The 24,477-nt window shown below is 37.2% G+C and overlaps 1 protein-coding gene across 3 annotated transcripts; it reads right to left on the bottom strand.

Annotated features, from left to right (window-relative positions):
- Positions 1-1,230: 1,230 nt before the first annotated feature.
- Positions 1,231-20,251, bottom strand: LOC149787956 (uncharacterized). Of its 3 annotated transcripts, none has more exons than XM_089974222.1 (2): positions 20,179-20,251; positions 1,231-2,875 (listed from the first exon to the last, which is right to left on the bottom strand). In XM_089974222.1, exon 2 carries the CDS (start codon positions 2,853-2,855, stop codon positions 1,893-1,895), a length of 963 nt encoding a protein of 320 aa, XP_089830348.1. In that variant the 5' UTR covers positions 2,856-2,875; positions 20,179-20,251; the 3' UTR covers positions 1,231-1,892. The 3 variants fall into 3 exon arrangements, with proteins under 3 accessions (XP_089830348.1, XP_089830346.1, XP_089830345.1); XM_089974220.1 differs by lacking the exon at positions 20,179-20,251 and adding an exon at positions 9,761-10,024; XM_089974219.1 differs by lacking the exon at positions 20,179-20,251 and adding an exon at positions 9,580-10,024.
- Positions 20,252-24,477: the final 4,226 nt, after the last annotated feature.

The following is a 24,477-nucleotide window of genomic DNA, read 5'->3' on the forward strand; positions in this document are numbered from 1 at the left end:
AAAGCCAACGTATACAGACATTTGCTACAGCTTGACAGGGAAAATATTTACACACAATTAGATGCGTTGACTAAAAACTTAAGATATTTTTTATAGGTTGTGTTTCATTGTACAATTTAAAAACGCTTTTAACAAGCCTAAATAAAATACTTTTGGAGATAACAAACGTGCATTTTAGTCATGGTTTTATGATGAAACTGTTTTGTGAAAAAACACATGTAATAACGGTGTTTTTAAACATAAATCCACACAAATAGAAAAACGATGATATTCCCAAGTAAATCCAAACACCATTATTCTCAGCCACGAATCCTAAACCCATCCAGACACAAACTTGCAGACAATGTCTGAGTCACAAGTGATTATCTTGTGCTTATGATTCCACTTCGATCAGCCCATGTTCGATGCTGGTTGGCCAATCGTCTCGTCAATCGCCACTTTATCGAAGGTTTAATAACGTTTGTGATATTTGGGAATGACTATCAGTCTCCTGCCAATGTTTTGATAGTCTGATAACAACAGTATTTCCTTCTTTGCAGTAAATCGTCTTAAACTGTGCAAAAAAGCCCAGTACGATTGCTAAATGTTCACAGAAAAAAAGAAAAAAATTAACCCCAAAAAATAGTTTTTATCAAAATCAGACAGTTTGACCTTTTCGCACATCCAATCAGATTTTGATCTCATAAAATAGAAGAGAAAACTCCTAAATGTGACTATTTGAGCTCTGATATCATTGACATGTATGTCGCGAGATTTCTGTAGTCATGTGACTCGGAATGCAAATGGCTAGTTCCAGGTCAAATTTCATCAACGCTATTGTTCGTGCTAGTCTGTCTGCGATTAAAGATATAACAAATGCTCTACTCGCAATATCTGAGAAAATAAATCATATTCCTATCGATTCCATGCAGGTATATCTCGGTGAAAGTTCATTAAAGTTTGCTACACCCCAACATAAACATCCAAATATCAAAAATGGGGTGGCAAGGGTCCGAGGAAACTCGGACTACCTAAATGTGTACTATGTTTATGAGTGCATCTATATGATATATTCTTGTCTTTCTCAGCGTTCTAGTCTGACTAGTACTGTAACAAAAATCGTACCACTACGAAAACATTAACATAAGTCATGAAAACATGAACGTTTCAATCTATATATAATGTCAAATGTGAATGTAACAAGCTCAGAGCTTCTTACTATCTTAAAATATGCCTGAGGCAACAAACAAATGCATTATAATCGATTTTATTGCTCTTTATTATTATACAAGAAACGAAATATATTGAAACAAATAAACAAATAAATTATACATATAAAAAAAAAAACGGATACAAATCAGAATTATTACCCGTAGTAAAATCGAGTATGCCTTACTTTTAAATAGCACTACATAACTAGATGTGAATGATATATATGAACATGGAAAGGAATGCAAGTAACTGAACAGTCTCCCGTTCAATCTTTGTTGTCGTACCACACGTCAAAGTTGTATTGTCCAACCAAACTGAGACTCTTTTTAGTATAAAAATCACAACATAAACGTTTCTCGCCATCAGATTATATTTAAGATACATTAATGTCGGAAATCTCGAGTTTATTAGGATTGCTTTGTTGCTCTGTCATGTTTACTTCCTTTTGTTTACACATGAGTGGTGCAAGTGTTCAGATATAGAAATATCCACGCCCCCTAGCGAAATCAATAGTTTCTAATAGTTTCACGCATTTCATAATCTTTCTTTTCTCCTTAAGCATTATCTGCCATTATTTTCCAGTTGAGGCTGTTTTCATGCAATAGAACCATCCAAATGAATTATTTTGCTTTGCCGTTGAAATGGACACATCAGATCTTAAATCCAAAATTAATTGTTATCTTTTTCCGCATAGGTCCGTCTTACTTTGGATGTTCTTGTTTGGTACAGATTAAGTGCTGCATCCTCGAGACCTGCTCTGAAAGCTGTTGCAGCTTGTTTCTAATTTCGTCGTTTTCATTCTTGAGCTGACGAGTCTCATCATTTGTAACATCAGGTGAAATATTACCTCTGTTCGATTCAGGTGACTGGGAGATACTTCCTCCGTCAGAATCATACCTATTTTTACCATTTATGGATAAGTCAAAAGGTTCCTGATGGGTCGAATCACTATCTGAACTTACAGTGCTGCAAGGAGAGTGCTGCATCACATGCCTCGATTGATAAGTTACTGGAAGTTGTGTATAGGAAGATACTGCGTCCGGCATAGCGTCACAGTAACTCTGATACTCGGAAGGATATTTTTCTAAGGACTGCGCGTGCGGATGAGACGTTGCTAACACTACACCACCAAACGGTGTGTACATAGTTACTCCCTGTCCTGCCTCAAAATTAGCCTTTCCATTTGGACTGTTTTCAGTGTATCCATTCGAGCTGACTATTGTACGATGTTCTGGAGACTGGTCGCCATCTATTTCTTTCTTAATGTTCACGTCATCAACAGCTGCGTATGCATTCTGCATGGAAATTCTTACACTCGTCAAGCAGTTTTCGCGCTCTTCATCTGTAAGGATGGATATATTTGCTGGAATTCCGTACCTCACTTTCAGCACACACATTTCTCTGCGTAATAATGCGTTCTCTTCCTCTAAAATTGCCAGCCTGTCCCTGATGACTAAATCAAGTTTACGCTTGTTCTCGCGTGATTTTTTGGCAGCGACATTATTTTTCTTCCGTCTCTCCCAGTACATTTCGTCTTTCTGGTTGTCAGGAATTGGCCTTTTGGCACGTCTTTGATTACCGGAATATGTATCCGTCATTACCCAAGCCATGTCTACTCCATTTGGAAAAGAGGGCTCTAAATTCCGCACAAACGTATGGTCCATGGTGTGTTTCTTATTTTGATCTGAAAGAAAAATGAGAGGGAGAATAGCGATGACGTAAATATCACATTTTTGGTTTAACTTTTTATGGTTTCTTCTTTCGCTTACATAGTCAATAAGTTTATCCTAATGTCATCACTGGCACTGAAGGAATCTAGCTAGAATGTTGTTGTAGTTGTTGTAGGGTTTAACGCCATTTTTCAGCACACGATAGGCTATACATGGCGGTCAGTATTAATGGTGGAGGAAGAACCCGGGAAATCCCCAGAAAGAACCACCGACCCTCGAGAAGCTACTGGCAAGCTTTCTCACATACCCACATTAGCCGAATCCGAGACTTGAACCCACGCAGACAGAGGTGAGATGGCAGTGATCCGTAACGGAGAGCGCTTTAGACCACTCAGCCACTCAGGGCCCCAGCTAGAATGTAATCCACCATTACAAAGCTCATCTCACAGAAGCTTTTAGTAGTATCCAGTGGACCTTGCTGACATTAATTATCATGCAGAAAATAAATTCAGAATCAAGTTATCTTAACAACAAAACATTTGCGTCCTTATTGATTTGTTTTGGTGGTAACTTTTACCTTTAAATTTTTAGATATCACTAAACAAGTCGGGACTATATGACCAATATAGTACTGACATGCCATTAAACCACATATGTACGTATGTACGTACATGCACGCACACGCACACACACACACACACACATACATACATACATACATTGACAAGCCATAAAAGTGACATACATACAATGACAACAACAACAAAAAACTTCTTTTCAAGTTGTAACTGATAAATTATTCTAGTTATTGTTATTAAAATCGATTTCAGAAGCTATTGTCATTATCGACGCGCAGTATGGGTGAAAGTCACAGGCTTGGGTCATCTTGCAGTGACGGCAAGTGATAGCAATTAGTACATACATATTTCATACACGAATTTTATCAGCGGCAACAGATACGTGTCCACACGTGCAACGCATGCTGTCCACTCATCTAATTCATATAGCCACTAACATGTATAATACAATACAGTTAACCTGTAGCAGCACGCAATATATAGCCACTCATAAGTCTCATATGGAAAGTTGACCACTGAATAAACATATTTATTCTTAAAATTCCTACATCCCAATGCACTGGTCAGCAAGGGCCTTCTAAGTAGGCTAGGGTGTATATAACATGAAAAATTATGTGGTCAAGAGCTGAACACAGATACTGCACCTATGGTAGTACAACATAAAAATGCAAGTCAGTGACTTTCTTTGCTTGCGAGGGTTTGGTACTAGCAGGCAATTATCACGTTTTAGCTTCAGATAAAAATTACAGTTTAAATGAACTTATAAAAATAAATTGTAGCAAATTTACTTAAGTGTCAAATAGAGGTTACACGTACCTCTTTTTCCAATAAATGTTTATTCCTCATCAAGATGCATCCCCTCGCTGAGTTTTATTAGTCTAGGTAGGATGGTACGCATATAGCATGCCATAACGTTATATGGACATGAACAGGACGTGAACTTAAACCAGCAAAGGGTGAAATATAGATCACAACGAGGTTGGGGGGGGGGGGGGTTGGGGGGATAAGTTTCATACTAACAGAGATGCATGATCAGCTATTTAATGAATCTAACATAATCAGTGCTTGTGAAAATGGCCATCTAATACTTAATTTAATAAAAGTCAACGAAGCGTAAAATATGTGCCATAATGACCTACTTCTGCGATGATTGAGTAGTAGTCATCAAAAAGCATGCCCTAATCAAGTGTTATGATTCTAGATATGGTAGTGTGTACATGGCGTGCAAATAGGAAACAAACTGAGATGTTTGTTGGTCACGGTGACCTTCTGGTGAAGTGTTAATATTAACATAGATGTATATAATAATGTAGTTTAATGATTCTTAACAGATAAAACAAAATTTAACAAAAATTAGCTATGCGTTCATCATGGGTCACAGTGATCTACTTTTGTGATGTGGTGAAGTGTAGTATATAAAAGATGCATCCACTCACCAAGTGTCACGATTTGAGGCATAACACTGTGTATATAAGATGCAAAAATAACCTACATGGCTTTTAGCTAAATGCAAAAATCTAACCCAAGTCAGTCTTTAAAACAATGAAATGAAGGTAACTGACATTTTATTGTACAGATTTTATTCTAATGAGAAGCATACAACCATCAAGTTCTAAGATACCAGCGTGAACGGAGATTGAGAAATAATATTAAAATACAACAGAACAAACGTTAGTGGTGGGTAATATGGGTCACAGTGACTCGCATTTGTTAGTGTCAGCGGGGTGGGGTGGGGCTGTAACGGCACTTGAGCAAGCTATTGGCTATATCATGACGAGAAAGTCGGAGCAAGTCCCTTGAATTACGAGTCCACTGCATGAACAACTGAGCTGTCGCGAGTCACTACCCACTTTTGTGTTGAGGTGGTAGTATTCATTACGATGCATCCCATCACCAATACGGATCATTTAGTATTACAGTATTATACAGGATACATCAGTGAGAATTAGTTAAACGCAAACACATAACCAATGTGATGTGATGTGATTTTAATTTTTAACGTAGCTTTAACAATTTTTCAGTCATATCGCTACGATGTCTGCAATGTGGCAGTTTATAGTGATGTCTAGCACTGGGGCATCCAAGCAAATATTACTGCATAAATACATACAGGTAGGTAAACGGACAGGAAGAAGAACAAATGAGCCATGTATCTGTGTGTGTGTGTCTGTGATTAGGATTTTTGAGATAGCTTTAAAAAAAATCAGTCATATCGCTACGATGTCTGCAGTGTGGCAGTGTATAGTGATGTCTAGCACTGGGACATCATGCCGCAGACATGTAGCATGATGTCCCACCCAGTCACATTATCCTGACACCAGGCCAACCAGTCCTAACACTAACCTCTTAATGCTGAACGCCAAGCGAGGCAGCTGTCAGCACCATTTTTGTAAGTCTTTGGTAATTCTCGGCCGGGGATCGAACCCACGACCTCCCGCATCCGAGGCTGACGCTCTAACCACTAGGCCACCGGAGCGGTTAACACACACACAAAACCAAAAATGTGGAACTAATGTATATTTATTTTCAAAGTTTGCCTCTTCCCAAATGGTTAACGATTCCAAACTGTTGCACTGGGAAGACATAGTTTTTATATGTGCGGTCGCCAAAGAGCAACATAATAGTACAGCCCTCGTCTGCTTAGCAAAAGCAAGCAGAAAATTGATAATAGCATGGTGTTTTGCCTACTCAGGTCCTTGACTTGAGAGACAATCGAAAGATATTGTCTGCGGAACAAATTGTGTATGAATAACAAAACAGGAACGCGAAAGTAAGTATTGTTTAAGGAGCAAATAAGTATTTTAAAAAATGGACGTAAGTATTCATTAGACTTGATTTTACAACATAAATTTTTTACGATGTATAAGATTTTGAGAATTTCGAAACAGAATTTACGATAAAATTAGAGTATAATAAATATACCAAATGGAAACATGGCTCTAGCCCGCGTGTTTAAATTAGTGATACGTTCACATTAAGTTCATAATATCAACATTTCAAAACTGTCCGTTGTTTCAGCAATAAAATATAAAATCGAGAAACTCATGGAGATAAAAACAACTAACAGTCTCTTTCCCACCAATGACAGCCAGCCATTCAACTGTAGGGACCTTTATGGACCCACAGAATGAGGCCAAACTATCAGGGTTCCTTGAATCCATAAAAGCCTGGGGGAGGTGGCACCATCCCCTTCCCCAGGAACAACTAGCAGGCTGCGGTGCAGTCAGAAAAAAGTGGCACATGCACAATTGTTCGAACGCTACTATAATTAAACTCAACAACAACTAACAGACAAGAAAACTAAGGTCCAATAGGGTCTACCGTCCTGATAAACAAACAGAACATACTACATAAAGAGTGACCGTGCCTGTTATCACGAAGAACCACATCACATCACGGTGATCACATTTCATCAAGCGAAATATGAAACCAAATGTACGTAGTAGCACCAAACAAACCCGAGAGGCAGTTCATGACAAATCGTCGATATTAGTGTTGTTTTTTTTAAACAAGTGATACCTGATCTACCTCACGTGTAAAGCTTTTGAAGTTTCAATTCACCAAATAAAAATGTCTCCTTTGAAAGGTCAATTATTTGACGAGTCTAATATTTTCATCTGAAATGAAAATAAACAACGCTATATTATACTTCTAATCTGACAATTTTATTTTGTTCTTTTAACGACTAAACAATACAATACCTTTGGACACATCCTACATTTTTGCATGCTCTATATGTGACGTCGTGATGTAGCATAAGTCCTGATACATTCAAGCATGAACAGGTTATAAAATGTAATTAAGGTTACATTATATGACGTTTAATCGTCAGCCGACTTAATGTATACAAGACGCTGCCGATGAATAAAGACTCAGATGAATCATGGGTAAAAATAGTTACAGCTACTCATCGAAAATCGTTCACGTGCTACACAGCATACAACCACTGAATACAGGTTCAGCTTTACAAATGCCAAATTTCAATTGAACGATAATTTAAATTGAACGATATGCAAGTAAGACCAAAATACGCTATCAACCAACGTACAATGTTTCCGTTAACAAGGATCGATTTAAAAATAAAATATTCTTTCCATTTGTTTTGAAGAAAACGTATTATTTAAAATAATCAGGTATGATTCCACTACAGTCGTACAAACCTCACAACTTTTCAACATGTAAACAACAGTTAGCGAGTTGAAACATCTTCATACGTCACAAACGGCCTTAAACTTCAAAAATATGGGTTGATAGTCAAACAAAACAAGCTATACACCTGCACCTTCTGTCCCATATATGCGAGAGAGAGAGAGAGAGAGAGAGAGTTAAGCATTATGTTTCGTATAGAAAGTGTATATACAGCGAGAGAAAGAGATGCTACGCTTTGGTAAGTAATTCTCTTAGAAACTTAACTTTTCTGTGTTGGACATATTAGCTTGGAGCATTGATAATAAATAACAAAATAAAACAAGGGGCAAATATATTTTAGTTATATTTGAAAGCTCCTCGTCAGTGTGAGGTTGCTAGAGCCGATGACAGGCAACGTAATGGATGCAAGATTGCGTGCATTGAACGCACACTGGATATTACCCAATCGTATGAACATTCGGTTTCTCTCTTTCATTTATGCTCAATTCTTATTCTATCTTCAACGAAAGAGTTATACATGATTACAGAGAGAGAGAGAGAGAGAGAGAGAGAGAGATGACGATTTTGTTTACTTCAAATTGTATGACCTGTGAAAATAATGTGGTAAAGAAGAGAGAGGGAGAGGTGAAACGTGTCTAACAATTTTATGGACTGTGAAAAGGTGGTAAAGGAAAGAGAGAGAGAGGGGGGTACGTGTTTTCAAACAGAATAGTTGTATGGCCGTTGAAAAGAAGGTGGTAAAGTATATTCGTATTTATTTATTTATATTCTGAAAGAGGATGCTGATAGTCGGATGACGAAAAGATAAAAATATGTATTAAGCTGTATGCACTCATCTTCCTTCCTTTCTATCTAAATACAGAAACACGAAACCTGTGCTATACAGTAAATGATGGCCATCCATTTATGTATGTCGTACTAAAGAGACAAACATGAGAAAGACTTTCTGGTCTACATGCAAAGTCTAGTCGGTATTGCATATAGTTGTGGAGGGGACCTTTTATGTTGGTGGAAATCATTAATAAATGTCTTAAAATAACGAAACGGGTTTATATGTAGAATATATTCAACAATAACTAGGTAAATATTATTTGTAACATACATGCTTAAGGACTAACTAGATACATGGCACGACCGCTCCGGTGGCCCAGTGGTTAGAGCGTCCGTCTCTGAAGCGGGAGGTCATGGGTTCGAACCCCGGTCGAGTCATACCAAAGACTTACAAAAATGGTACTAACAGCTGCCTCGCTAGGTGCTCAGCGTTAAGAGGTTAGTGTTAGGACTGGTCGGCCTGGTGTCAGGATAATGTGACTGGGTAGGACATCATACTACATGTCTGAGGCATGATGTCCCAGTGCTAGACATCACTATACACTGTCACACTGCAGACATCGTAGCGATATGACTGATTTTTTTTAAAGCTACCTCAAAAATCCTAATCACACACACACAGAGAGATACATGGCTCATTTGTTCTTCTTCCTATCCGTTTATACCTACCTGTATGAATGTATGCAATAATATTTGCTTGGAGAGAGAGAGAGAGAGAGAGAGAGAGAGAGAGAGAGAGAGAGAGAGCGTGTGAATGTGATTTGGATTTTTAACGTAGCTTTAACAATTTTTCAGTTATATCGCTACGATGTTTGCGGTGTGGCAGCTTAATGGTGATGTCTATCACTGGGGCATCACGCCGCACACATGCAGCATGATGTCCCACCCAGTTACATTGTTCTGACACCAGGCCAATCAGTCCGAACAATAACCTCTTGTTGCTGAGCACGAAGCGCGGCAGCAATTTGTACCATTTTTATAAGTCTTTGGTATGTCTCGGCCGGAGTTCTAACCCATGACCTCCTGCAACCGAGGCAAACGCTCTAACCATTTAGGCCACCGGAGAGAGAGAGAGAGAGAGAGAGAGAGAGAGAGAGAGAGAGAGAGAGAATTTAGCAATACAATGTGAGAGTTTTTGAAAAGAAAGTAATTCTTTCTACCTGTCAATCCAGTTTTAAATGACTCCATTTCAGAGGCAAATCCTTGAATTTTAGCAACTACTACGTCGGTGTTTACATTTAAGAAATACCGTTTTACACTAAAAGCTGAGTGTCTGCCATTACGCACTGACGGACCGTTGGTCAGTAACCATTATGTAATATTCCAACATGATATCCATACCTTCTGATTCGCTCCATAGTCGACCTATGGACTTGCTAAGATTTGGTGATTTCCCAGTGTCCACTACGATTGTACTACAGGCGATTTCGTTTGTTGCTGAATAGATTTAAATTGTAGAGTTACATAAGCAGACGATGTGTTACATAAACGTTTCGTAAGGCCAAAAACTATTGCGCAAATGCGCTAACGCTTCGTTGTACACCGTGACCCTGGACAACATATAAATAGAAGTGGGAGATCTCATGCAATAGTGTTACAAAAATCCTTGTGACAATCGTTTAAACAGTGGGTTTGGCCACGTGTTAAATCAGGGATGGGGTAAAGCGTCAGTAACAGATTAAAGATACACTTAAAACAATGTGTGTAGGGATGGGTTCTCTATCTCTTTTTGATAGTACGATTAATAAACATCTCGTAATAAATCTGATCTCTGTAAATGCCATCGTAGACACGTATATAGAGCAAGGGCTAACTAAAATTTTCACAATAATTATAGCACACTCAACACAAAACATGAAACGGACAAAGAGTCTATCCAAGGTAAAGGATCACTGCTAGGTTTCGTAACGGGTTAGGAAATTTGCCGTAAGGTGTTATCATGTAATGTCTGAGGAGGACCATTACAAAATAGTCACTGAATTTATCAGCTTGAGATCTGGGGGAGGAACTATTGGAAACCTTGAAACGGATAACCGAACATGTACATCCCTACAAAAAAGAATCCCAATCAAAAGCATTTTTAATATTTTTTTACACTTGAAATGCTGTTTTTTCGTTTTTTTTTTTTTTTTTTTTTTTTTTTTTTTGCTTCAAAAGAAACCCACAAACACAGGTCGGTGGAGGGAGTGGTGTTTGGGGGATAAACAAAATCATTTTAAATTAAGAACAATGCGGGGGGGGGGTGTAAGCTGGGTAGTCAGCTCACAGGTCTGCTAATTTTTCAACAGCTAAAGGTCTCAAGGTGTCCACACAAAAGACACACGTAAAACATGTAACGCGTGAAACAGGAATTACTCTGTGGGACTAGAATTACACAGTAAGTTTAATTCCAAGAAAAACTGAGATATTATATCGAAAAGAATTTCCTTGCAAAAAAATGCTATTAAATACTCTACATAAATATTTCACATACTCAGAATTTTACTCGTCGAAATGCGTTATTTTTTTAGAGAAGTAACAAGGGTCAGATTATACTCCAGAAAGAGGGATACGATATCATATCCTAATTAATTTCTTTATTGTCCTCATCATAGACTGACAGTGGGTGAGATGGCTAAATAACTGATAATGATATAGCTCGATTGAGCCATGTAATTTTATTTATAAAAAAAAAATGCCAGCAACCCCTATTTTATACGTTATGCATGAAAGGTTCCGTAATAAAGTCAGGTATCGCTGTTGTTTTTGTTGTTGTTGTTGTTGTAGGATTTAATGCCATTTTTCAGCACACGATAGGCTATACATGGTGGCCAGTATTAATGGTGGAGGAAGAACCCGGGAAAACCCCAGAAAGAACCACCGACCCACGAGAAGCTACTGGCAAGCTTTCTCACGTACCTACATTGGCCGAATCCGAGATTGTAAACGTCCGGAGTATTTTATAACCGATCGCATCGATCGTTCGAATATTTTCAAAACAAATCAAATCGTCCGAATATTTTGTAACCAATTGATTCGTCTAAATATTTTATAGCCAATCGAATCGTCGCATGATTATTTATTTATTTATTTATTTATTTATTTATCTATTTGTTTAGAAAATGTGCATATGTATAGAGAAACAAAGAAACAAGATCATGGAAAGGAGACATTATTCTAATTAATTCCGAACAAAATGATATAAAACATCTTTTTCTTCTTGTAAGATTCTGGCAAATTTTAATATACTTTGCTGAAGTAGTTTCATTACTATAGGGCAGATACAAATATCAGAATTCTTGTATTCGTCTGATTTTAAGAATCAAAAGTTGTTTTGTTTTTCTTTTTCTTTCTAGCATTAATAGCGGAAATAAATGTTTCTAATTGTACTTAGAATTAGCGGTGTGGTACTAAATAAAGAAGTGAGAGAACGAAAAGTTGTTTATTTGTTGTCGTTTTTTTTTCTTTTTAGCATTTATAGCGGAAATAAATATGTTTATCATTGTACTTAGAATTAGCGGTGTGGTACTAAATAAAGAAGTGAGAGAACGCAATGCAGAAGCGAGGGAACGCATGTTTCTCAGATGTGGGGGTGGGGACAATGGCGAGTGAAAAAAGGTAAGGGAACGTGAAAAAAGTTAGGGAACTCCGTTCCCACAGCACTACACCCCTGCTAAGAAGGGATAGTGAAACTATCACTGTCCATACCTCACAGAAATCTGCATAAATGTTATTACCCGCCACTCTCCCCAACACACTTTCAATCCACAAATAAGACGAGCATTCCAAAATATGAAGACGACCATACAGCATGTGTAAACCTATATTCTGTTCATCCTAAAATATAATACTTGAAATCTTGTCATATTATTTACGTTTATGCACACGTGCATTTTATAAGTTGAGAGGAAGATTTGTTTTAAGCAGTACCAAGCTTAGCAGTCTTTTGTGTATATTTGTTGTTTTTTTGTGTTGTGTTCCAGACTCAATATTTTATAATCTACATTTCTTGGCAGTCTCTCTGAAAGGATAACTAGAGAGTGTATGTGCATTAGAAATATATAGACTAAATGGTATAAAAAGCATATATACAAAATGATGTATATAGTAGTAGTAGTCATAGTAGTAGTAGTCGAAGTAGTAGCAGTATTAGTATTCTTAGTAGCAGTAGTCATAGTCGTGGTAGTAGTAATCGTAGTAGTGGTATTAGCTGTTGTAGTAGTAGTAGTCGAAGTAGTTAAATATTAGTAGTCGCCGCCGCTACAGTCGTCCTCTTCGTAATAGTAGTAATAGTAGAGAAAGCTTAATAAAAATGTTCCATAAGTAAGGATAAGAACATACACATGGATTTGGAAAGTACTTCCTCAGAGTTACTTTCAGGATGCGTCAACCCTACTTTACTGCAACATTAATGTATTGTATTTATGTTCCATTACGACGAATAAACGCACGACAGTTCTTCTGCAAGTTGTTGCAAAGTGAAGCGGTCAACACAATTGTATTTGTAAGGAATTTTGCATAAAAGTGTGATTTAAATACCATCTTTGCAAATATCGACAGCTCTTTGTGTGATTTCAACGTGATAACATGCACCATAGAGTACGCATGAATCATTAATGCCGATATTCCACAGAAAGTCATTAATTATGCCCAAATGAACAACGTTAAATATACACTTCAAAACTGCTTTTAAAATATTAGGTATAATAATATAGTTTACACAATAAGAAAATTTCGAAATCTGACAAACGAGTAATTATTCTACGCCTTTTCCAAGGTCTTCGTTCAGACTGTGCCGTAAGTCGATGCTGCAATGTAAAGTTAATTTTGCAATCTATGCAGATTGCTGCATAGTGACTTGAACCTAATGCTAAATACCGCAAAAACATGTACAGGCCCGACCCTAGGATGTGAGGGGCCCAAGGCAGCATGCAGGATTCAAGGCAGCAAGCGATGAGCGTGGGCCCCAAGCAAAACAAAATTGCATTTTGGAGTTGATTTCCTGAAAGCGCGGGGGTCGTTCGCCTTGCCCAAGGGCCGGGCCTGAACATGTAGATATTTGCCTACAGCGGGTGTTGATCAGCAAGGACCTGGTGAAACAATGGTATGGTGTCACATTATCTTCGACAGGCCAAGAAACGTCTTTTGAACAAGAATAAAAGCCATACAGAGGCGTAGCTATGATATTTTGCGCCCGGGGACGAACTATAAAATTGGCGCCCCAGCCCCCTCCCCGTTTAATCACATTTTTGAATATTATCCTTGTTTACTTATTATAATGTAACGTTGTAAGCCTCATTTTGGCGCCCCTGTACCTTGGCGCCCGGGGACATATGTACCCCCCTGCCCCCTCTCCCCCCCAGCTACGCCTCTGAAGCCATATATATTTTAATCGTAAAGACGGACCTATTGAAACAACGCTCACTTTTACTGGATGTAATATACAATGGCCCACTTCATCAGTATATCAAGTACAGAGCTCACAAACAAAGAAGGATATGAAATGATGTGCTGGCTAATGAACTCGTCCTGTAACCAGCTCATTAATGGCTTACATGAAATCCACGAATTACACAGATGAATGTCACGTGAACGCGTGATCATAGACTGAAGTTGACGTAATTTACTTTCGTTGAGTTTTTCTGTCCGGTCTCTCGTCTTTCCTTTCTACATCATCCGGATGCATGGCCTGAAACATTTTTCTTGCACTCTTTGCTTATAGTATGATAGTTCTATCCCGTCATGGAATCGGAGTATTATTACATCGTTACAACCCATCTTGGAATCAAAGTATTATACAACTTTAGTCTGTCTTGGAATGAAAGTATTATATAGCTTTAATTTGTCTTTAATCAAAGTACGAGGCAGTTGCCTGTCTTGGAATAAACGTATTATACAGCTGTAGTTTGGTTTTGGAATAAAAATATTATACAGTTCTATCCAGTCTTGGAATCAAAGTATGACGTAGTTTTGTCGGTCTTGGAATCGACGTTTTATACAGCTGTAGTCTATCTTTGAATAAAAAAAATTGATACAGTCGTAGTCTATCTTGTACTCAAAGAATTATCCTGTATTATATCTTGGAATCAAAGTATTACACAGTTGTATCCCATCTTAGAATCAAAGTATTTTTACAATTGTATACCATCTTTGAATTACATGACAATACATTAGTATCCCATCTCGAAATCATCCGATCTGGCCCTATTTGTATTAATACACATTTTAGAAAAGTATCCCATCTCGTAATCATCCGATCTGGCCCTATTTGTATTAATACACATTTTAGAAAAGTATCCCATCTCGTAATCATCCCATCTGGCCCTATTTGTATTAATACACATTTTAGAAAAGAAGAGAAAAACAAATAAGAGACAGCTTATAACTTATAAGTTTGAAAGGGTAATAGACAATTAAAATTAACTTACGATCAAATTTTGTGAAGTAAAGTGCCCGGATTTTACAACCCTGTGTCAAATCAGGTAAACAAAATGTTCATAATAACCTGTTCTTGATATGATTCGATCCACGAAAAGAACGCTGATTTGGGGAACTGAAGTTTATGAGTAAACGTTTTCGCCCTAGGTCATTTGTCACAAGCTAACAATAATAATCGTAATTAAACTCACATATCATGAAGATGCCAGACATTTCATTTAATTTTGCTATAATCCGCTGACAGTATATGGGAACAATACTTGGAAATAATACTTTGCAGAACAGACACTTCCTAGCCGAAGAATTTTCATTTTTGACTTGTCATCAATTTAGAAAGTCGATATCAAAAGCAAGCTGATGTTATATATGATCTCTGGTTAAAATAAAGTGACACGAAAAATTAATTAAAGCGCGCATATTAAACTTATCGTGATAAAACAAAATCTGAAATTCGGCAACACATATAGCTGTTACAGAATGATCAGGCGCGATAACTGTACTCCGATCTAACGTTCAGATGCAATAATTGTGTCATCTATTGATCCATTCGGAACCTCCCCGCATCTTTCCGATGCGAATCCAATAATTTTTTCTAGCATGCGATGGAAAAGGTTGAGAGTGTTCCGACCGGCATTGATCAGGAGCGATAAATTGATCATACAGCGATCACGACCGATAACTGATGTATTGCTCAGAGTCGCATTTTATCAAAAGGTTTCATGACAGATTGCTATAGGATGTATAGGTTGCATCCGATCTGGCCCTCTTATCTGCGATAAAGCGAATCATACGTGAGTAAATCTGTTTACGAGAACTCCCTACATTGATCAATATTGTTAATGGATTTTTTTTTAAAAAAGTCATATACTGGCCATTCATGTAAATGTTTATAGCAAGATCACACCAATCGTAATACTGTAAAATTCATATCCATGATAATTCCATAACGCAATAATTGCTTTAATATTTTCCTCGAAGATGTTATTGATTTAAGGCCAATTTTCAGCACATGTTAGGTTATACATGGCGGCCAGTATATTCGATGGAGGGAGAACCAGGAAAAACCCACGAAGAACCAGCGACCCATGGGAAGTTACTGGCAAGTTTTCTCACATACCCACGTTAGCCGAGACCGAGACTCGAACCCTAGCGAGTTGTAAAGACCACTCGGCAACCGGATACCCTCCTCGAAGATGTTTCAAGACTGTTGTGCCGCCAACAAAAATAACGTAGTCTATCATTACGTTTACTGGTTTGTTTTTCTTTCATATAATTTGAACATTTTTTAAAAAAAGAAAGAGAAAAAACAACGTACTAGGCACGGTTCTTTCTCTAGCTCATATATTCACTATATATAAACGCTACCGGAGTTGTCAATGTATGGTACACAAAACTCGGATCACATTGATTGGGAAAAGTTGATATAACAATTGCAATGCAACAACACATACACATAAAGGAACTAGTTTATAATGCCAGTGGAACCGCTGTTTACTTGAATAAGAAACAGTGAGAGTGTTTCGCAATGGAAGACTCTTGCGATATTATAAAATGTTATTTAAGGCACAAACTGGTACTGTTTATTTTTACAACTTAAAGGATCATGTGTTTAAACGCAAATTATCTTGTACAAAGACTAAAGAAATATTAGTTGTGCAGAGTATCAACTATGTTATGTATAACTGTTAACCATAGGATATTTGATTTCATTAGTTATGAAGATGCCTTTAAAATAGTTGATACTAAGGTGTGGGTGTTACTGATTTGGATTTGTAATGCAGCGTTAAATAAATGTTCAGACATATCGCTATGATGTCTGCAGTGAGGCAATTTATAGTGATGACTGGTACTGGGGCATCATGTCACATTATCCTGACACCAGGCCAACCAGACTTAAAACTAGCCTCTTAATGATGAGCGCCAAGTATGTCAGCAGTTAGTACCATTTTAAAAGTTTTTGTTATGACTCGGCCGGGGTTCAAACCCGCAACCACTGGCATCCGAGGCTGACGCTATAATCACTAAGGCCACCGAAGCGGTCGATACAAAGATGAAACCTATATTAAGTTGTGCTCTGAAATCTGGAGCTACACTTATTCAGAATGTACTGAAAGTATTCGCAGCCCCTTCTGTAAACAAAATATGTGTTTGACGTCGTGTGAATATGTTGCCCCTGAAGAATGTGGCAGACTACCGTTGTATGATACACATTACACTGAGTATGTTAAATGTCGGCATATTTGTAACAGCATTTTCTCAAACAGTGAATGGTTGCATGAGGAAAAATTTGCATTATCCTACCACATAGTCGTCAAAATATATGTTATCAAAATGTTAAAACACTGTTCAATGTTGAGAAGTAACTTCCACTGGATTATAAATGTATGTCCATAAAGCTTTCTCGAGATTCAGATGTCTTGGTCATAAGCTTTCTCGAGATTCAAATGTTCTTGTCATAATCTTCTTAAAGAGACTGTTAGACATGATGGTGCAATTACTTCATATCGTTTTGCATACTTTTGAGTATAGTTTAATAAGTCGACGGTAGAAGATAAATATCAAGCATTTTTTTTTTGTAAACAATATCAGCATCTTAGAGAATTGTATTTAGACAAACTCAGAAGTACTAATCCATCTCGAGACACGTTGTATGGCTTCTTGTCAACACAAAACCCTTTTCATATTCAGAGAGTTGCATAATTTATCCACCATTTGATGCGTGGACAATGAAATACATACAATAGTTAGTATAAACACAATATGTTTCAAGTGTACAGTATCCCGTAATTTAGGGGATAATTCGTGATTATTATTTGCTGGTATTATGAAATATTACGCAAATGAAGAGCTACTTTAATAGAATTACGGTCTTACTCAAGCCAAATAGCTGGGAGGTCAATATTGCTTAAGGGATAAATGCATCAATTTCTCTGGTATTGTTAAGAGCTGACCAAGATTGTTGAACAATCAAATGACTCACTTTATGCCGACACAAAGATGTGTTACTGTGTGCAGAGAACAATGAATATTGTTATTGCTGTTGTGGTGGTGGTGGTGATGGGTTTAACCCCATTTCTCAGCACTTGGTAGGCTGTACACGGAGACAAGTATATCCGGTCGATGGAGATCCCGAAAACATCTTGAGAAGATCCGATGACCAAGGGAAGCTATTGGCGAGATTTCGCACATGCAGTTACTATATGAACACAAAACAAAATTAAACCAAAACTGAGGGTATTTCGCACTGAATGACATGGATAAACAGGAGCAAGAGGCAACGTTCTTCTCGTTAATCAATATCCTTGTAATTTTCATGTAAAACCTACAAGATATCTGCACAGTTTTCAATTTCTTTGCAAATCTGACAGCTTTGTGGAAACTTTCTGAACAATCCGAGGGTCAAGTCACTATGAATTATTTGTCTTTCTTGGTCACCAGTATAAATTGAACTGCTTTGGTATTTAGCATCGAAAATAATGACATCTTTTTTTTTATCACAATCAGGAGTAGTCTGTGGAGTGTAAATATTTGAAAGAATCTTTATAATTATGTTCTGGGAACCGAGTCGGCTACATCCTTAGCGTGACGGACTTACGACCGAAAGGGTAAGGGTTCTAATCCTATTATTGGTCTAGCCTGGGTCAGCTACCGCGGGTGTCCTTGGGCAAGGAGCTTGACTGCCATTGTCTAGGCATTAAATAACCTGCTTGTGTTGCTGTGCTATAAAGTACTAAAGAAAACCAATTTAATTACGACCATTCTTGTTAGAATAAATAGACCCTTTGCATCAGCAGGTGATTCTATTCTCAATTTACCTGGATGTTGGACAACCTGACATGTTCCCCTCCAGAACGCTACTAAAAGTTTACATTTTCGACAAGGCAAAATCGATACGTGAATTACAGATGTAAAGAAGAAGAAGAAGTGACCAATAAGAACTTGCTGTTAGGAAACAGACAAATGCTGTACCAGAGAGAGAGAGAGAGAGAGAGAGAGAGAGAGAGATGTATATCTTTTCTGTGAATGGCGGTATGAGAAAATACTATACTATAATTAATACCAAGTAACGTACAAACATTGAATTATTATATTTTCTGGAAACCAATCGATTTACACTTCCCACATTTTCAAAATACCTAAACATTATCAATTTTGTAATTCATATATTTTGATGGATCTCAATAATTTCTGGGCTCCCAATATGATTTCGAAGAAAAATAAATTAAAGCGGTCAAATTCGACATCGATAAAAATCACTAACAGACCAATAAAAAACAATACATCAGTGTTTGTTTATCGGGTACTATAGACCTGGTTTTGAAAACAGAGTCCATGACCAGAAACTATTGATCCAGGTAACGGGAATATTCACTTCTGACAGTCCTGAATCCAGGTAAATAAGATTTACATAGGCAAAAAGGATATTCAGTTTATACACAACACATCAATAAGGCGGAGGTAAGCGTTCCACTTTATGATGATCTCAAAGTCCTTTGGAATTTTATCTTATTTCATGTATATCTCTATATTCAATCGATATCAAACCCTTTTTAAAAAATTTAAAAATCCTGCGATCGTATCAAAAAGAATCCGCTAGTTTTTCAGTAATCAACTAGTTTCCATTTTGAAAAAGAGAGATAGAGACAGTTCACTTATTTATTCATTGAAACCACGTTTTATGTCTTCATACATGCTTGCAGTCCTTAAAAATTAAGGAGTCCTTAAAAGTTATGGTCATCCCAGGTATGCGGGTGTAAAGTCGACCACTACATCAGATGAGACTGTTACATACATCTATTGTGTTTCTGTTGTTTTATTTTTTGAACATGAAAGGAAATAATAAAGAAAGAATGGAATAACAGATGAAAAAGACGAAGGAAGTATCACTAAAATTATTAATGTTATTGTTGTTGTTGTTGTAGGGTTTAACGCCATTTTTCAGCACACGATAGGCTATACATGGCGGCCAGTATTAATGGTGAAATTATTAATGTACACGTCCGTATAGATTCTACAACAATCGGTTGTAATTCTTTAAAACCTGTATAACAAAATACAAGATAAAAAATTTTACAAGAAAAAATAATTATAAAATGTCACGTGTTCCCTCTCTATGATATCTGTTACGTATTTTTCACGCTGGACGAATATTATTTCTTATTTAACCTTAAAAATGTAGTCGATTCAATAAATGAAAATGTACTATTATGTGTTAGTAAATGTGATTTATCTTTTCGCCTTGCATCAATGTTGCAATGTTATTATTGATGTTTTGCACAAAAACCAATATTATGACAAAAATTAAACAAATAAATTAAGAAATAAATGATGAAAATATATACCTTTTCCAGCTTTTTGTAGTTCTGTTCAGGCGGAAGGATATATCTCGTAGCCTGCCTTCTGATGATGTGAGATAAGTGACTTTAAACATTCTAAATAACGTAATAACAAATACATTCAACATCCTATTTGTCCAAATTTAGGATTATTCAGCAAGTAATTGAAGCATATCGCACAACTGGCTTTAGTTAGGCGATAGTATTACTCATACTACTGAAGCACATTATATTCAAATAAGAACAGGCCGTTTGATAGGTATTCTTTCTTTATTTTTGTCATTGTGACATTTCTCTGTTCTTTCTTTCTTCATTTACATGTTGCCTTTTCTATGGAAATTGTAATCTGTGCTAAAATTAACTGAATCACCACCATTAGAGAAACTATACAACAGCGGTACCAACGATGGATAAGGAACCCTTCCCGTAATACGGACCAGGTCACCCAAAAAATATGTTTCCGGTCAGCCGACCGCTCCTGTTTTTCATTGCAGACCCCAGCACGTTTATCTCCATGGTAAAAGAAAATTACAAAGACGACTTGAGATATTTATTGGTATGTTTTTGTTTTTGTTGTTGTTTTGTCCATTTGTTCGTTTCTTTTTAAATTGACTTACCTACTCTAATTTTAAAAACATTGCACTAGGAAACACACACATTTTTTTCATGGCCTTATGTCCTCGGTCTTTTCTATCGCATGCTAGTATGTTGTTTTTTTAACTATTCTTTAGCCCAGGGGTCTTGTTGTTGTTGTTGTGGGGTTTAACGCCATTTTTCAGCACGCGATAGGCTATACATGGCGGCCAGTATTAATGGTGGAGGAAGAACCCGGGAAAACGCCGGAGAGAACCACCGACCCAACCCAGGGTCTCAAACTCAAACAACCATGAGGACCGCACGAGGTCATTTTCGATGTCCAAAGCGCCACATCACTTTTATTATTTCTCCAGACACCTTGCGATGCCAATCAATTTGCGGGCAACATGATACAGGCCGCGTGTTTAATACCCCTGGTCTATCTGGTGAATTGCAGTCCGCTCTTCCCGGCAAGGAGAAAAGATCCGACAACATAGCGGCAGTCTGAATCATAATAAACCACGTTTGCATTGACAGAGGAAAGAATGAGGATGAATTAGTAAGACATATAAAACGAATCTTGACCATTTTTCAGATCGTTTAGATCAGGGGTCTCAAACTCAAACCACCCTGAGGGTCGCATGAGGACATTTTTGATGGCCCAAAGGCGGACATTTTTGATGACCCAAAGGCGCACCACCTTTGTTATCTAACCTGACACGTTGTGACGACAATCATTTTGCGGCCACAGCATACAATGCATGCGGCCCGCGGACCGCGTGTTGAGACCTCTGCTTTAGCCCGTGGTCGTCGTTATTTCAATAAAACTTCACTGACGTCACAAGGACAAAATGACATGTATTTAATAAAGCAACGTAAACAACGGTTTCAGGCTATTGCAACCGAACGACTTGTTCGATTTCTTCATTTCAAACTTGCAGAAATGACACTAAAAATAAAAGTGCAGGTATTTAATTGATTGTTGAAACGTGTTAGAGTCTTATTTTCATTGCCTATTAACTTATAAGAATATGTTCCTCGCATATATATAAAGATGTTTGTCCTATAAAAAAAACTTTCCAATTCGAAAAGTATCACTACGATTACCCCCGAGTCTCTTTCAGAGGGTCAACGTTATTTAACTCGCATCGGAAAGAGACAAGGATATTCCAAATGACTTTTAGTCATGTCTTCTGAACATGTGGGATGACAAGATAAATAAATTTGAAACAGATCATGAATCCTGTTTTTCAACATTTGCGGAGCATTTTGTAGCTTAATTATAAGGAACATGTCACTTTACTTCACGATCTCAATAACCACACAAGCAAAGTAACTTGTATTTAAATGAAAACAGACTGTAGGGGAGGGTTTTACATTTACTTTTTCCTTTGTTTCCAACCTCGTTTTAACGTGGCCTTTTGTATATATATATAAATTAAGTAGCTCAGAAGAGTTTGTTATACAGTCCCCAAGTAAGTGCATACATACGTGTGTGACGTCATTAAATCCATGATACACCGATCGTTAGATTAAACATGTGTACTTGATAATCTCAGGTGTGGACCGCTCCGGTGACCTAGTGGTTAGAGCGTCCGCCTCGGGTGCGTGGGTTCGATCCCAAGCTGAGTTATATCAAAGACTTACAAAAATGGTACAAAACAGCTGCCTTGCTTGACGCTCAGCATTAAGAGGTTAGTTCTAGGACTGGTTGGCCTGGTGTCAGGATAATTTAACTGGGTGGACATCATGCTACATGTCTGCGGCATGATGCCCCAGTGCTAGACATCACTATAAACTACAAAACTGCATACATCGTAGCGATATGACTGAAAAAATTGAAAGCTACGTTAAAAATCCAAATCACACACACATTTATATACACAACTATTTATATATTTATTTACTGATCGACAGACTGACAGACTGATAGATAGATAGATAGATAGATAAGATAAGATAAGATAAGATAAGATAGATAGATAGATAGATAGATAGATAGATAGATAGATAGATAGATAGATAAGACAGATAGATAAGATAGACATATAGAGATTCCTGTTGCGCTGATCAGGCGGAAGGCTAAAAGTTGAAGCCTGCCTCTCTTGTAATTGAGATAAGCGACATTAAACACTTTAATTAAGCAATCCTAATTACATCCTACATCCTATTTTTGCAAGTTATTGTATATTTAGCAAGTAACTCGAATATATATCACACGTAAGTATGCTTTAATAACGTAAATGCCCCTAGAAGCTAAGAGGATTCGGAAATGATAAGTGAATGTTAGATAGATCTGTATCCCCACACATTGGGGATCAGTTCCCTCTGTCTGTCTGTCCGTATGTCTTTGCCCGAAAATGGCTTTGTGGAAGTTCTTTAAACGTGATACATAGCTTACCAATGCTATAACAATTACAGAGAAGGGTATGATGTTTGAACCAGTGGCGTCACTAGGGTTGGTGTCACCCAGTGCGGTAATTCATGGTGTCACTCACCCACCCATGGACCTGTTTCTTGCACAAACATTCAACAATTTTATAGACAGTCATTTTGGTGTCAACTACTCTGATTGTTTCACCCTGTGCGGTCCGCATCCCCCTAGTGACGTCACCGGTTTGAACCTCAAACCCCAAATAGTAAACAAATGCAATTATATTGACATTTGAAAATATTCCACCAAACTCTACGCATGTTTGTATAGCAGGGGGAATGACAACGCAGCTTATGACTTATTTATCGAAATAATCTTAATCATATAAATAATTTGTAAGCGGCTTTGTCACTGAGTTATATACTGAGTAACATTTTAGCAGTGTACCTGATATAGTTTGACGATCGTGTTTCAGATTATCTGTCAAATCTAAAAGAGAAAAATACTCCCAAGAGAAATTATGGATAGCAGTCCAAAATATTCGTACTCAGAATATATGAGTTTTCAATGAGACCACCGGTATCCTATCAGAACTAAGATAGTCAAATTTTGGGCGGGTTTCTCACGCAGCCAGACATTATCTGTTACATTAATTTTGAAAGTGTCAGTACAGTTTTGATGTGACTAAAGAAATATCATGTAATCCGAGAGTAAATTGGGCACTCGTAAAAAAGGGAGCGGGAAAAGGAGTTCTAGGAAATTCGGACGAGATTTGGTACAAAGGCTTTCGAGTTAAAATTTCTTCGCCCGAATATATCTCTCTTCCTAGCAATGCTTTGTAAGATTTATACGTTAGTATGTGCATTTAATATAGTATAAATTTCATGTTCTATGTATAGCTGAATTATCAACATGTCGTAATGTAGCTTATAGCGAATTAATAATATTCTAGGTTAATGTATGTAGTTGTTAGGATAGAATCGTAGTGGATGGTGTATAGTGGTGCATAACTGAATTTATAGAACTTGTACTTGTTTTAATTTAAATATATTGTTGTGGATTATGCAGAGTTAGGCCTTGCTGGCCTTGTGCACGTATAATTATGCATTTTTATATTTGTATGTGTCTTTATAATTTGTAAGGTAGGAAATGTGTAGGAATATTGTTGATTTTGATAGTTGACTATATGGAGAATTAGGGATATGCGTGTATGTATCAGAAGTCGTGATATTATTGGCGTTCTTATAGTCTTTATTATAGAACAAGCGTGTATGGAATATTTAGATGTGAGTGTATGAATTGACCTAATGATTTAATTGCCATTATGCTGATGAAAGATCTGTGAGAGTGTACTA

The sequence above is a fragment of the Sinohyriopsis cumingii genome, chromosome 11 (genome assembly GCF_028554795.1).
Source record: "Sinohyriopsis cumingii isolate HCF-2022 chromosome 11, ASM2855479v2, whole genome shotgun sequence".
Classification (NCBI taxonomy): Eukaryota; Metazoa; Mollusca; class Bivalvia; order Unionida; family Unionidae; genus Sinohyriopsis; species Sinohyriopsis cumingii.

What these genes read in the sequence shown, in the direction of transcription:
- LOC149787956 (XM_089974219.1), bottom strand. Translation starts at nt 9,607, where the DNA reads ATGGAGTCATTTAAAACTGGATTGACAG. An exon ending in ATTTAAAACTGGATTGACAG is followed by an intron (nt 2,876 to 9,579) that starts GTAGAAAGAATT and finishes TTTTTCTTTCAG; the next exon opens with ATCAAAATAAGAAACACACC.